At 38.0% G+C, this 15,604-nt stretch overlaps 1 protein-coding gene across 1 annotated transcript in view; it reads right to left on the bottom strand.

The window, feature by feature from the left end:
• tbck (TBC1 domain containing kinase) overlaps nt 1-15,604 on the bottom strand; it is a 105,867-nt gene that overhangs the window by 86,240 nt on the left and 4,023 nt on the right. The window contains exons 2-10 of the mRNA XM_046868613.1: nt 15,367-15,517; nt 13,955-14,188; nt 12,612-12,684; nt 9,285-9,399; nt 6,631-6,704; nt 4,484-4,625; nt 4,251-4,311; nt 3,184-3,245; nt 2,994-3,055 (exon numbers count right to left, since the gene is read on the bottom strand). Of these exons, the coding sequence (XP_046724569.1) occupies nt 2,994-3,055; nt 3,184-3,245; nt 4,251-4,311; nt 4,484-4,625; nt 6,631-6,704; nt 9,285-9,399; nt 12,612-12,684; nt 13,955-14,147 (782 nt within the window). The 5' untranslated portion in view covers nt 14,148-14,188; nt 15,367-15,517. The remainder of the gene's footprint in view (nt 1-2,993; nt 3,056-3,183; nt 3,246-4,250; nt 4,312-4,483; nt 4,626-6,630; nt 6,705-9,284; nt 9,400-12,611; nt 12,685-13,954; nt 14,189-15,366; nt 15,518-15,604) is intronic.

The raw sequence follows: 15,604 nt of genomic DNA, 5'->3' as shown, positions 1-15,604 counted from the left end.
AATAAAACAATAGTATAGTATATACTAGGATTTGTATAGTATATAAAAAAAATACTAATATCAACTGTTACAATGGTTAGAGCAACAATTAGCATGAACCATTTTGTATTCAAGTGTCCATCAGTGAACGGTTAATGAACCTCAACATGATATGAACTGTAATAAATGGACATTCACCCAGATGGGATGGTTCCACTCAAGATTTCTTCTTATCATATTAGGGAATTTTTCCTTGCCATAGTCGCCACTGGCTCGTTCATTAGGTATACGTTTAAAGGGACTTACTTATGAATTTAATATTTTATAATGTATTTTATTCTATAAATCTGCTTTGGAACAGTGTCCAGTGTTAAAACCATTATACTGAAATGTATTTAGAATTGTAGTGGTTAAGGCGCTGGATCCAGAGGGTGAGTTCAAATCCCAGCCACACCAAGCTGCCATCGCTGGGTACCTGAGCAAATCTAATAGCTGTTCAGGTGTATAAATGAGATAAATCTTAGTTGTATAAGGGTGTCTGCCAAATAACATACATGTACATCAAATTAAATTTTAAGAAATAAAATTTTGGGTTGCGGTTTTAAAGAAAGAATCAACAACTTCTCTCTAGCAACTTACTGTGGTACAAGAGGAATAAGAAAGTGTGTTAGCTGACTGCCTCGAACCCACAGTAACACATAAAGGTAAAAGCTTAATGGTTGTTTAGGAGCAGAGAAGGCTGGAGACTTTTTTCAGGTGAAAGGAAAACAAAACCAACATGGCTACTATTCCATAATTTCCCCACTGTGGGATAAATAAAGGTATATCTTATAATTCAACACCATGCAAAGTCTGTCTTGACAGCCCGGTCGACCTGAGACCCCTCATTGTAGCGAGATTACTTCCCGTTCCTGTGCAAGGAGAGAAGTGTTGGTGAAGAACCCGGGATTACGTTAAGTTTACACGGGCTAAATTACACGGGCTCTGACCTTCTGGCTCCTAGCACTGCGTGTGCTAAGGATGGCTAAGACACATTCAGTCTATAAAATAGCACAAAAGTGTGTGGCATAGCCCAACCAGCTGCTCACAAATATCCTGAACAGACACTCCCACTGGGTTGCCTAGATAGTTTAACTGCTGTCAAATCAGCCGTGGCCACTCCCTACACGGAGGGACCTCCTGTCCCAGGCGGGAGGGAAGATTTATCATCCAAACCCAGAAAGGATATCTCTCTGGGCCTGGCCCGTGAAAGGTGGGACTTGAGTGTTGCAGGTTTACCCCCATCAGTTATAACAATAAATAGCGAGTCTTTAAAAAGTGGTGTGACTGAAGTCACATTGTCCCTTTCCGGTGTTAATTGGGAGACATATTATGTTTTCTCCAGGATTTGCTGGATAAAGGGAAAGCTTTTTCTACTTTGAAAGTATATCTAGCAGCTATTTCTGCATGTCATGTCGGGTTTGGTAACAAACCTGCAGATCGGCTCCCTTTAATAAGTCGTTTTATTAAAGGAGCGTGCCGTAAGAGGCCGGTGTCTAGGCAGATGGTTCCACTGTGGGATATGTCTACGGTTTTAGGGGCACTTTCTCAACACCCTTTCGTGCCATTGGATGGCATAGGGTTGAAATTTCTCTCTCTTAAGACAGTGCTGCTTATAGCTCTGGTGACCGCTAAGTGTGTGAGCAAACTGCAAGCCCTGTCTGTCAGTCCATCCTGTTTACAGTTTGCCCCAGGGCTCACAAAAGTTTCCTTTTGCCCAGCCCAGTGTTTGTACCTGAAGTAGTGGTTTCTTCTTATAGATGACTCATTGCTTTCCACCCTCCTCCATTCTCTCCTCGGGAGGAGGAGATTTTGAATTCCTTATGTCCAGTGTGGGATCTCCATACATATGTCAAGAGAACAGCAGGTTTCAGGAAGATTGACCAGCTGTTTGTGTCTTGGGCTGCTCCTAACAAGGGGACATGGCTGAGTACGGAGACATCAAGATTCGTCACAACACGCTAGTCGATGTTCGTAGGGTAGTTTGACCTTTGAATGCTCACCTTGATGCGTGAAGCCCTCATTTAGCTTGATGGCACTAATTCCCTACCGTAGTAATATAATACTCGAAAGGTCGAAAAGGAATAGCGTGCCTTGACGTGGACACTATTCCGAATTTCACAATGTCACTTATCACGATCACGTGTGGTTCCCTGGTGGTCTAGTGGTTAGGATGCGGCGCTCTCAACGCTGCGGCCCGGGTTCAATCCCTGGTCAGGGAACCAATCCCAGCTATTAGGGTTGCACAAGCCAGTGCACTCTTAGTGCTGGTCCCAAGCCCGGATAAATGGGGAGGGAATCCAGCGGAAAAACATGTGCCAAATCGAACATGCAGATCATGAAAACGGCGGATCCGCTGTGGCGACCCCTAATGGGAGAAGCCGAACGAAAGTTACTTATCACGGTCACGTATGACTGGTTTCGCATTTGGTGGCAGAATCCAATGACGGCCCGCTCGATGAACAGTTTAGCAAAAACCAGCAGGATACTGAATGTGCTATGAGAGCTCAATGTAGTCCCTCACAGGAAGAAAACATGAATGATATTGTAAGGGGTCTTGACAGACAGGTTGACCTAAGTAGTAAAGGTGGGGCAGAGCCTGATCTCAGGTCGACCTGTCTGTCAAGACAGACGTGGTGTCATAGAAGCTTCCATAGTTGGTCACGCCCAAAGAGATTTCCATAGTCAAATACCGAGTGAAGATAGAAAAAGAACTCTAATTCTACTTCATCTTTACGAATTGCACTTCATCTTTACTAATTCCACTTCACACAGCGTGCAGCTGAGTGTTTCTTCCAACTTAAACCATTCACAGACAATCAGTAAGCCTACTAAATCAAACAAACAAAAAAATAATTACAGCAGCTCAGAACGCATTAAATCTCCAGTCACAGCTGGCCCACGTGGCCCGCTTTTTATGTCCTCAGAGCAATGTTCTTCCTTCAGGAAATGATGGACAGTGCAAGGCAGCTTACCGTTTTGAAGGCAGAAAAGTCAGGCATTTCCTCAATAACAGCAGCACGTTGTCAGGAAGCTCCTGGAACACACATGGACTCTATAACTAGTAACAGGCCAATCGTGTATACGGAGCCAAAAGGCATCTAGTGGATGGTTTTTGTACAAAAGAGAAGTGTGGATGTGGATCAGGCGAACTGTGACACTCACCTTAATGGCATCCAGGCAGCCGTGCTCTTCAGCCAGCACAGTCACGATGTCATCCATGCATCCTGCATGGGAAGGATAGAGAGAAAAGCAATAACATTTATGTGGCCAAACATGAAGGATAGAACAACAGAATAGCTAAATATCAGTATACGCATACACAGCGATATAAAAGACTACGTGTTTCAATACTTTTGATTTTTTTTTTTTGACAAATGCATGTTCCTTTTTATTTCTATGCAACAAACTCATTTAAAAGAGAAAAACACACAAATTGGAAAGTAAATGAGTGAATTTCTGTGGAGTTCTGTGGACAGATGAGTCCAAATTTTATATTTCTGGCTCTAACAGGGAAACTGGAGAGAAGTGTAATGCTTTGGGGATGTTTTAGAGCAGGAAAGGTTGGAAACTTTTTCGAGGTGAAAGGAACCAACATGGCTCCCATGCCATACTTCAACACCATGCAATTTCATCTGGACTGCAAATCATTGAATCCGACTTCACCATACAACAAGACAATCAAGTTTATCAAGTCAAGTTAAGTTTATTTCTATAGCGCTTTTCACAACAGACATTGTCTCAAAGCAGCTTTACAGAAATCAAGTCAAGGTGAATGGTGTGTATTTATCCCTGATGAGCAGCCGTGGCGACTGTGGCAAGGAAAAACTCCCTTAGATGTAATGAGGAAGAAACCTTGAGAGGAACCAGACTCAAAAGGGGAACCCATCCTCATTTGGGTGACATCAAGAGTGTGATCATAAATCTTTCAACAATGACCCAAATCATATATCCAACCTCTGTTTTAAGTGTTTTTAATTATTATTTACTGAGCAAACAGTCAGCTAGAGTGATATCGATCATGAAATGTCCTGTCCAGTCACTGCACCTAAATCCTAATAAACTGCATCACAAGGTCAGAAAGAAAGAAATGCCAAGAGTATAAAGTTGTAATTTATGCTAAAATAAAATAATAATCTTTACATTTATATATTTTATTAGGTCAAAGTAAAAAGTTGTAGCATATAAACAAAATGAACATTAAAAGGATTAAAGACTAGGTGAGTTCTTACCTAAAGTAATGATGAACTTTAATCTCTGGCTAATTTCAATGTTCTGTAAAATCCGCCTGCCCTGTTAGGGAAACGGAAAATGACATTTAGGCTCATTAAAAAAAAAAAGTACCTGATTGCTAGTTAGAGCAGAGAAATGCACATGGATAAAGGAAAAGCAGCTTTCCTTTTAGGATAAAAAAACATGGCTACAGTTGAGAAAGAGAAAAAGAAGAAAAATAAAAGGGTCATACAGCACAGAGCTCAAACAGAAGCACCCCAAGAGACCACACGTCTGACTTGGGGCCTGAGGGCAGAGGGACCTCGCTGAGTGAGGGATCAGTGGATTGGAACACGCCCTGGGCGATAACTTCGGGAGCGAGGTAAGATGGATACCTAAACACGAAGAAAGGCAGAGAGATTTTTAATTATTACGTCAATATCAGGGGAATTAAAAGAATACTGTTTACCCTCTATTTCTATGGGCTACACCTGTGATCGATAGAAACAAAGACGGACACGTTTTATTTTGAGAGAAAATCTATTCACGTGAATCCCACACAAAAGCAAGTCTAAGGGCAGGCATCCAATTCTGTCAAAAAACTTACATTTTATTGAGTTGAAATAATAGAGTTAAGCTCTAAATCCGTATAATATGCTTTATTTGAATTAGGAATAGTTTTATGAAGGGAGGATTAAAATCCTTGTCACTAGCCAAAGTGTATGAATATGCAAATTGCATATGCAAATAAACTGCATGTATTTGCATATTTGCACATGATTGGATCTTTTGAGATAAATATATAAATAAACCACCCTGATAAAAATGGATAAGTAAAAAGAATTTAATTAAAAAGAAAATGCTCTGAAGTGTCAGGTGACTTTACTCATATGTCGTCATAAACTTACAAAATAAATAAATAAATAAATGAGAAGAAAAAGCAATCCAGACAGAAAGGTGCTGCCTAATTAATAATAATAATAATGATAATAATAATAATAATAATAATAATAATAATAATAATAATAATAATAATAACAATAATCGTAGATTTCATTTATATAGTGCTGTTCCTGAACTCAAGAATGCTTCACAATAAAGATCACTATACAACAATTAAACAGTCAATCTTATGGATATGGACATTTGCCCAAAACACAACAAAAGTCAATGCAGCTCCATGCAGCAGCTCAATCAAAATAAACTGTATTAAATTAAACTGTAATAATAAACATAATAAATATAAAACAATGTTCATTAAAAATATTTCTAAATCATCTAAGACAACAGCTATGTATATAGACTGATACAGGTTGAAGTTAAAAGTGTGTGCACGCTTCCAAAAAAGGACATTTCGGAAACTTTTTATGCTTTAAAACAGAATAGAATAGAATACTGCAAATGATTAATATCGTCTACATGTTTTCATCTCCTTCTGATAAGTCAAAAACACTTGGGGTTTTGCTTAGTGTTGCACTTCACTGAACATTTTTGGCTGAAATTCTTTCCTACAGATTCAGGGGACGTTCCGACTCGTACCTACAGTAATAAACTGAACTATAAAAACTCATCATAGGAAACTAAAAGTGTTTCCAACTTGTTTTCTGTGCTTTTTCGGGGTTTTTTCATAAATTGGAGGGGGTGAAAAAACAAGTTAGACAGACAGGTGCTGACTGAAATCTGTGTATACTGTCCAATAAATATATTTATACAAAAAAATTCAAATTCATAGACAACAGAGCCTCACTGCCTGCACATGAGCCAACTCATATTGTTCACATCATGCGTGCACAATAAGCCCAGGCGCTGTGAATCACTGCTGCCGCATCAAAGTTTGAAGACAGATAAGCGTTATTAAATTTTCGAGACAGATGTTGCTGCACAAAAGCCAATAGACAAGGACATGCCTGGTCAGAAGTATGCACTCTGTGTTCATCATTCTTCTGTGGAAAAAGGCAATCTCCAGCCGGATATTAGGGATGCAGGCCCCCCGGCGAACAGGCAAGTCGGAGCCTTGCGCTTATTTACGACTGGCCACGAGGAAGCTCGCTTTGATATCCGAGACCCGGGTTTTGATGAAAATGAAGATGGACCGTGATGACACGCATCTCATATTAGCCCATCTTATTTCATTATGGAATGCGCCGCACTGCGCATCGCATTGATCTTTTCTTTCACGAAATGCTGACGGGCCCAAATCACAGCCATGATGCATCGAGTGTGGGGTTTGAAACTTTTCCCTTGTGTTTTTTTTTATATATAATAGGAATTTGAAAAGGATTTGATTAAAAAAGAAAAAATACACAAATATATATAATAAGTATTTTTAATCGACTATAATGGAATATAATGTTGAGAAGGATTAGAGAAGGAGGGGAAAAAAATTTAAAACACACTCACCCAATAGGGAAGTCCACATCTGCTCCTTGATCCGTCATGTAATAAAGACCAAAGTTGGCCAGTTTTACTTTTCCCTGTTTATAGAGTGAAGAAAGAATCGATGCAGGCCAATGAAAACAACACATGCACCATCAAAACAGGCGAGCACAAAAACATCTGGCCTCTCGAATTATAACGCTTATTTATGTTAAATACAAAATCTGTACATTTCAGTGATTTTCTTGCTTCAAATGATGGTCGCATGATTTTCTGATTTTCTTAGTGTTCCTTGATTTCCTGTTTTTGTTTTGTTTTGTTTTTTAAAGAGCACTTTTTTTAAGGAAAAAATATTTAAACCACTACTATACACTATATACAGTACATTCAGTAAACACATGTCAAGAAATGATTTTCAGTTTTATACACAATTTATTAAAATAACTAAGTAAGTTTAAATATTATCAGTTTATTATATTTTCATTAATTTATAGGATAAATTGTACAATCCAATCCGTCCCTAATTGTAAATAAAATCTCTGATTTGTTCTTTTTTTCTGCACATTTCTAGCACATTTTGTCTTTATAAAGAATGAGACAATTTTTTTAAGTTTGCTCACAACCTTTTATGAAAACTGTCTATACTGATATGTCTGTATATGTGTATAGACCGAAACTGGTTAAGTGCTAAATTTTGTGTAATCCTTCGAGAATTAAAAAAAAAAAAAAAAAGACATTTTAAATTTTCATATACAAAAAAAAAATGAAGATTTGTAATTGATGAATACCATCAGTCTGTAGGTTTTCAGCTACATCTGGTAAATTAAAAACACTTGCGGTTGTGCTTAGTGATCCACCAGAAATAAAAGATTTTGGCCGAACAATGTACATAAAAAACAAAACAAACCCTTTTTGAATAATTATGTAAATAATTATGCTTATTTTCATGTGCTTAAATAGATATCAGCACTTTGATTAAAAGTAAAAAAGAATACAAAATTAAACAATTTAAATATATTATACCTAAAATATCAATATATTCTTAACTTAGAAACATCCAAAATAAATAAATAAATAAACCAATTAGAACTTTTCTAGTGAAAATCAACAGCAAAGCAATGAATGAACTAAACTAAACCTCAGACTGTAAACCACTAAATGAGAGTAAAAACAAACTGTAAAATTCAAAAGTCCCAGCATGGCGATGGGCCTATGCACACCGCTCCATGAAGATATGGTTTACACATCTATAGAGCTCTGCCCTCAACTCTATTGAACATCTTTGGGATGAATGTGAACACTGACTGCACCCCAGGCCTCCTCACCTCACCTACATCAGTACCTGACTTTACTAACACCCATGTAGATGTATGAGCTCAAATCTCCACAAGCACACTCCAAAACCTACTGGAACATCTTCCCAGAAGAGTGAACATTAATATAACAGGAAATGGGGACTACATGTAGAATGGAGTATTCAAAAAGCACATATTATATTAAGGAAAGCTGGAAAGCAGTTCATCCTGAAAACTGAAAAGGTTACAGCTTTACCTCTGAGCATTACAAAGAACTGCCACTAAAGTCTCATTCCAAAATGTTAAACGTCATCCCCCACATATATCCATGTGTTGATTGCTACTATAAAAACCAAAACACATTAGAACAAGCTGCATAAAATTAAACCTCACCTTTGGACTAAGCAGTTTCAAGATTTTATTCGTTCAGTATCAAGATAAAAATTTTAATAGCTTTTCATTTCCTCTGCATTTCTGAGCCGCAGTTCTGCTTTTTCTCAGTCTTTCCTCAATAATCGTCCCTTCTCTTTCTTCTCCATGTGTGTCCTAACTGTGCCAGATTTCATAGACAAAGAGGTTTATGGCAAAATTTTCAGTTCTCCATCTGTCTATCTTTCTGTCAACCTGTCGATCTGTCTTTCTGTCGATCTGTTTGTCTGTCTTCTCTCTATTTTTCTGTCTGTCTGTCAGTCAGTTTGTTTGTCTTCTAGCTATCTCTCTGTCTTTTGTCTATTTGTCTTTCTGTCAGTTGGTCACATTGTCTATCTCTCTGCCTGTCTGTCAGTTTGTCTTTCTTTCTTTCTTTCTTTCTTTCTTTCTTTCTTTCTTTCTGTCTGTCTATCAGTCAGTCTGTCTGTCTGTCTTCTATCTATCTGTCTGTCTGTCTATCGATTTGTTTCTGATGCTTTGTCTGTCTGTCTGTTTTTGTGTGTCTTTCTTTCTGTCTGTTTCTCGAACTGCCTGTCTGTCTGTGTGTCAGTCTATCCATCTGTCGGTCTGTGTGTCAGTCGATCCGTCTGTCTGCGTGTCTATCAGTCAGTATGTCTGTCGCTCTTTCTTTCTTTGTCTGTCTATCCATCTGTCTGTCTGTCTGTCTGTCAGTCGATCCATCTGTCTGTGTGTCTATCAGTCAGTTTGTCTGTCTGTCTGTCAGTTTGTCTGTCTGTCTTTCTGTCTATCAGTGTGTCTGCCTGTCTGTCTATCTATCTGTCTGTCCGTGTCAGTCTATCCATCTGTCTCTCTATCGATCAGTCAGTTTGTCTTTTTTCTATCTATCTTTCTGTCTTCCAGTTGACTATTTTCTAAATCTATTATTACACAGTAACTATCAGTATTGTTACATTTGATGGATGTGTTTACAGTTACGATGGTGTGTGATTGTACCTTACAGTCCAGGAGCACATTATGAGGGCTGAGGGCTCGATGAACCAGGCCGTGTCTGTTAATAAATGCCAGTCCCTCCAACACCTCATAAGCAACCTGCAGGACCTTCTCCGAACTAGAACACACACAACATACGCGTAGACCTTTTTTTGCCTCTTTCTCCAGGCTTCTTTGTAAATTCTATAGTTCATTTTTTTGTCTTAAATACTCTATAATGTAGCATAGACTTTCACTTTATATAAAACCTTTACACTTAATAAACCACTCTCTGCAGCCGTGTTGTGCAGAAATGCATCTTAGAATGCGAAAGAACTAGAATCTGCAGCTATGAAAAGCAAAACACTTTATGCCACTGATACCCAATGAGGAGCGACACAACATATCTGACACACTTCTTCTTTTTGTAGCTACAGGTTGTACAGACTTCCAGCTTCTCACACAGCATCTTTAATCACTGAATGATTCCAGATGCTTTTGGCCACATGGCAGTGAGTTTTCATTATGGCCTGCACATGTTCTGGTTCGGCAGCGCTTATTCGGGATGCGCACAAAATAAACTGTTCACAGCAAAATGTACGAACTGATTTTGAACATTGCCTTAAAGTAAAACCTCCACCTTGACAAGATACATTTATAGAACTCCATCCAAAACAAAAAACATCCCACATGTAAATAAAATTAAAATAAAAAAACTGTATAATTTCAATACAGTTGATCAAAAAAATGTAAAAAGTGGTTTCAAGGTTTACTTTTGCATCCTTTTAAGAAACTTCATGTACACTGACAGTAACAGATATGTGAACTGAAATAGGCTCAAGAGTGCAAAGGTTTGTGCACCCTTCTGACCTAAGAAAACTATATATAACACACACACACACACACACACACACACACACACAAATATATATTACTTATATATAGCCATTATTGTCAAAATATCTGGCAACAAATATCTGGCAACCCTCAGTAAACATGTCAAAACTGTGTCCAAAGTGTCAATATTTTGTGTGAGCACCACTGTAATGTAGCACTGCCTTAATCCTCCTGGGTATAGAATTCACCAGGTTGTTGCTGGGATCCTCTTCCACTCCTCCATAATGACATCACGGTGCTTCAGAGGAAGCTTTCTTCTGTGACGATGCCATGCTGTACTGTAACTCAGTTTCAGGGTGATACCGATCTTCTTATAGCCTCGGCATCTTTGTGGAGAGCAACAATTCTAATTCTCAAATCCTCAGAGAGTCTTTGCCATGAGGTGCCGTGTTAAACATCCAGTGATCAGTATGAGAGAATTGTACCCAAAGCACTACATTTTAACTGCTCTAATACAAGATACACAAATTTGTATGGTTCTTTCAAGCAGACAAAAACATGAACATGATGAATAGGACATGTTACACGACATACAGCTGTTATCATTTAGAGTGTATTCAGATTTGCCAGCTGTTTTGACAATAACGGCTGTATGTGGAGTTATTTTTTAGAGGACAGTAAATCTCTACTGCTACACAAGCTGCACATTGACTACTATAAAATATATCCAAGTTTCACTTTTTTTTAGTACTGAGAACATATACTTAAATATTGTGTGTGTGTGTGTGTGTGTGTGTGTGTGTGTATATATATATAAAGTACAAAATGCAGTGTATATACAGATAGCAATATATATATATATATATATATATATATATATATATATATATATATATATATATATATATATATACAGTACAGACCAAAAGTTTGGACACACCTTCTCATTCAAAAGAGTTTTCTTTATTTTCATGACTATGAAAATTGTAGAGTCACACTGAAGGCATCAAGGGCTATTTGACCAAGAAGGAGAGTGATGGGGTGCTGCGCCAGATGACCTGGCCTCCACAGTCACCGGACCTGAACCCAATCGAGATGGTTTAGGGGTGAGCTGGACCGCAGAGTGAAGGCAAAAGGGCCAACAAGTGCCATGCATCTCTCGGGGAACTCCTTCAAGACTGTTGGAAGACCATTTCAGGTGACTACCTCTTGAAGCTCATCAAGAGAATGCCAAGAGTGTGCAAAGCAGTAATCAAAGCAAAAGGTGGCTACTTTGAAGAACCTAGAATATGACATTTTTCAGTTGTTTCACACTTTTTTGTTATGTATATAATTCCATATATAATTCCACGTGTTAATTCATAGTTTTGATGCCTTCAGTGTGAATCTACAATTTTCATAGTCATGAAAATAAAGAAACTCTTTGAATGAGAAGGTGTGTCCAAACTTTTGGTCTGTACTATATATAAAGATATATTAGGATATGCTGTGAATTAATGATTACATACAGTTATAGTTAGAGAAAGAATATACAAAATGTACAAAGTGGAGCCGAACTGTAGGATGTTTCGATTTAGTAAAAACAATAAAGCATCAGTGAGACCACTGGCCTGAATAAACCAAACTGAATGAGTTTAAACAGTTAGTGGGATGGTGGGAGGAGTGTTTTATAGGAAAAGGATCAGTCTGATCTGCTTCACACTGGGGGCGAGTTTCACGCCACCCTGTCGCTGAGTATTTTCTATTAACGCTACTTTTCAAACCTTTGTGTTCTATTTTACCACAGAAATCTTATACTTCTAATTTACAGATAAGCAGATGAACAGTGAAAGGCTGTCGATAGATTTCTAGATCTACATTTACTGTCTGCTTCACTGATGAACAATACAGGCAGCAAAGGCACCTACTTAATCCTGAGGAGATGAGCAGCTCAAAGCTTAAAGCTATGGGTTACTGATTAGAAGGTCAGGGGTTAGAAGGTCAGGTCCTTGCCTAATTCAGTGATTATGGGTGATGTAATAATGGATGCTGTGTGACAAGCTGGAAGTCTGAACAACCTGGAGCTACAAAGAGAAGATGTGTGTCAGATATTTTGTTTTGTTCTTTATTGGGCATCAATGGCATAACATGTGAGCGCATAAGCATCTTGCATTTTTTTTTTTTACTATTTCATAGTAATGGTTGTGTGTAAAAAGTCAGACAGAATTGATCTGTGTAGGTTAGATTCAGCATGGGGATCTAAAAATAATTACAGTTGCTCGTTTTGCTCTTTCGGATGTAACTCAACGTTTGAAACGGTACAGTAGTCTGCTTCATTTTTATCTCACGATATCCATCTGATTTATTTCAATGTGCAAGCTGTTCAGCAAACAATCCGTCAACTCAGCATAATTTACAGCAAAGAAGTTTGTACATTATACAAATATTATATTTGCTTTTTTTAGCAAAGACTAAATACTTATTAAACCGAGAAATTACGTGCCATGAACGTTTGGTTTGTGTCTTTTCACTTACCTGATGGGTTTGACTGGTTTGAGAAGGTCCTTGAGGCTGCGTTCGTAGTGCTCAGCGACAACAACGAGTCTTTCTGCAAACACAGTGACGGAGAAAAAAGTCACAAAATATACTTGAGTTATATACAAAGGGGGAAAAATATGTAAAAGTATTTGCCCCCTCTAATTGTTTTCTATAGTAAATTGTTTGTTTCAAAACACATTAAAATAGAAATTACGTGCCAATGCAACACAAAATGCTATTTTTTTCTTTTCTTTTTCTATTATTGGGTTTAATTAGGCTAGACACACCCCGGTGTAATTACCGCTGTCCATATTCAAAATGGAAAAGACTGAGGCAAAAAAGAACAGCGAACTCAACTTTCATGATCCTACAATTAGAAAAAGATGACGCACAAATTGTGTAAATGAGAGAGTTGCAATGTGAAAGCCACTGCTAACCAAGAGAACATAAAAACTTGTCTTTCAATCGCCATGACAAGCCTTTTGGGATGATGATCTGTGGACATCTGGTGTACAGGGGGAAAAATGCTAATACAGGATCACACTATAATAAGATTTAATCAAAGATGGTGGTGGTATAGTAGTGCTGTGAGGATGCTTTTCTGCTCCAGAGCCTGACTGAGGTAGCATAATTGATGGTTCCATGAAATAGTATGTCCAGTCATGTGATCTAAGGCTCTGGGTTATGGAGGCGAGAAGATCCAAAACACAAAAACAGGTTTATCTCAGAAAAGCGCCAAAAAAAAAGGTTTTTTTGATGCTTTGGCAGGAACTAAACATGCAGTTTACAGTGTGGAAATTAGAAATGTTCCAGTCCACATTCAGTCTCTATTTACTGTTATAATGTCCTCCACTCTTCTGAGATGATGTTCCACTAGATCCACTAAATAGTGTGTGCTTGTAGAGATTTTTGCTACAAGGGTGTCAGAAAAAATCAGGTACTGATGTAGTTGAGGTGAGGAGGCCTTCCAAAGGTGTTGGAGTTCTTCCACTCCAACCCATGTAAACCATATCTTCATGGAGCTGCGTTTGTGCACAGGGGTATTGACATGCTGGAACAGGTTTGTGTCTCCTAGTTCAAGTGAGGGCAAAATGTAATGCCACTGTACCACATCCATATTTGGCTCATGAATTACTATTTTTTTTCCACAAACACTAGAAATCGTGTACAATTTTATCCACAGACTCGAGCAGTGTTCAGTATGTCTAATACATGCACCTTAACCAGTATACACGAAAGTAGTATATTTAATGGCTAAAGATCCAACCAGCACAAAAGGAACCCGAATTTCTTAAGACACTCATTAACATCACCATTAATGCTATATTTACAGGTCATACCATGTTTTCCTCGTGAAATGTCGATGTACTGACACAGCCTTGGGTGCGTGATGGTTTTAAGGATCTGGAAGCGGCCCAGGATCTTGATAGAGTTGGGGGTCAGGGGGAGACCGTTACTGCCACAAACATCATGAGGAAGCGGGGATGCGAAAAAGGTGAAAGCCCCGAGCTCGGCATCTGTCAGGGGCTGCATGTTCTATCTGTTTGTTACTGCCTTAGGTCAGAGAATGCACACTGGGAGAAAGAGAAGAAAAACAAAAACAGGCTTTCAATTCCAGGATCAATACTACACACTGTGAGGAGCAAAGACATTACGACACAGCTATGCTTTAGTCTTTTATTTAATAGAATTCATTATATATATATATATAAACACATCAAAACATCATCAATGACTCTTCACATTGCAGTCACAAACTGTTTAACCTCCTTCCAGCAAGAAGGAGATTAGGAAACATATTCACCAGAACCAGCAAGTTCAGGGGCAGCGTTTTTCATCCACCATCACCCGACTGAACTCCACACAACACCGTTAGAACACTGTATAAACACTGTATACAGTATATCTTCTGTACAGTTGTATATACATCAGCTTCTGCACATTTTTTACTGCCATAGCATTTATATCTATGTATTTGTTGTACTTATTTAACAGTGTCTGGCCATTTATCACTGCTATAACCTTTATATATATGTTCTACATATATTTACATATACATGATATAAACAAAAGGTATTGGGACACCTGTCTTTTCCAGCCAAATGTAGTTCTTCCCCAGACTGTTACCACAAAGCTGAAGGCACACAATTGTATAGAATGTCTTTGGATGCAGTAAAACATTACATTTTCCATTCACTTAAACTAGAAGACACAAAGCTTTTTCTGCATGACAATGACCCTGTGCACAAAGCAAACTCCACGAAGACATGGTTGACATGGGTTGGAGTGGAGGATCTCCTGCTTTAGAGTACTGATCTCAACCCTATTGAATACCTTTAGGATAAACCCCAGGCTTCCTCACCTCACTTACATCAGTACCTGACTTTACTACTCCAAAATCTAGTAGAACATCTTCCCAAAAGAGTGGAGGAATTATAAGAGCAAATTGGGACTAAATGTAAAATATGATGCTCAAAAAGCACATACCATGATTATGATCTGCAATATATATATATATATATATATATATATATATATATATATATATATATATATATGAAGAGAGAGAGAGAGAGAGAGAGAGAGAGAGAGAGAGAGAGAGAGAACTGCAGGGTTAATTGCATATGGATCAGAACATCTCCAGCTGATGAATGGACACTTGCTCAAAGCATCAACACCGTTATATACATCTTCCTTTCAAAATGAAAAAATCACAATTATCAGAATAACCCAAGATCTTATATGGCATTACCTTTTCCACAAAACACTAAACCGATTGCTCCATACCCCTTCTTCTACTTTACTCTGATATTTGTGAAATTATTTCCGGAGTCCGGTATAAACAGAAAATGTGGTCATGTGCATTGACGTCATCACTCAGCGACTCCGGTTAAGCACGCTTCCTATAAATAAAGTGCCAAAGAAATGTCAGAAATGTTCGAAATAAATTATTATTATTATTATTATTATTATTATTATTATTATGGAAA

Source organism: Silurus meridionalis, chromosome 2 (genome assembly GCF_014805685.1).
Source record: "Silurus meridionalis isolate SWU-2019-XX chromosome 2, ASM1480568v1, whole genome shotgun sequence".
Lineage (NCBI taxonomy): Eukaryota > Metazoa > Chordata > Actinopteri > Siluriformes > Siluridae > Silurus > Silurus meridionalis.
The sequence above is the reverse complement of the archived record's forward strand: the minus strand, read 5'-3'. Positions and strand labels throughout refer to the sequence as shown.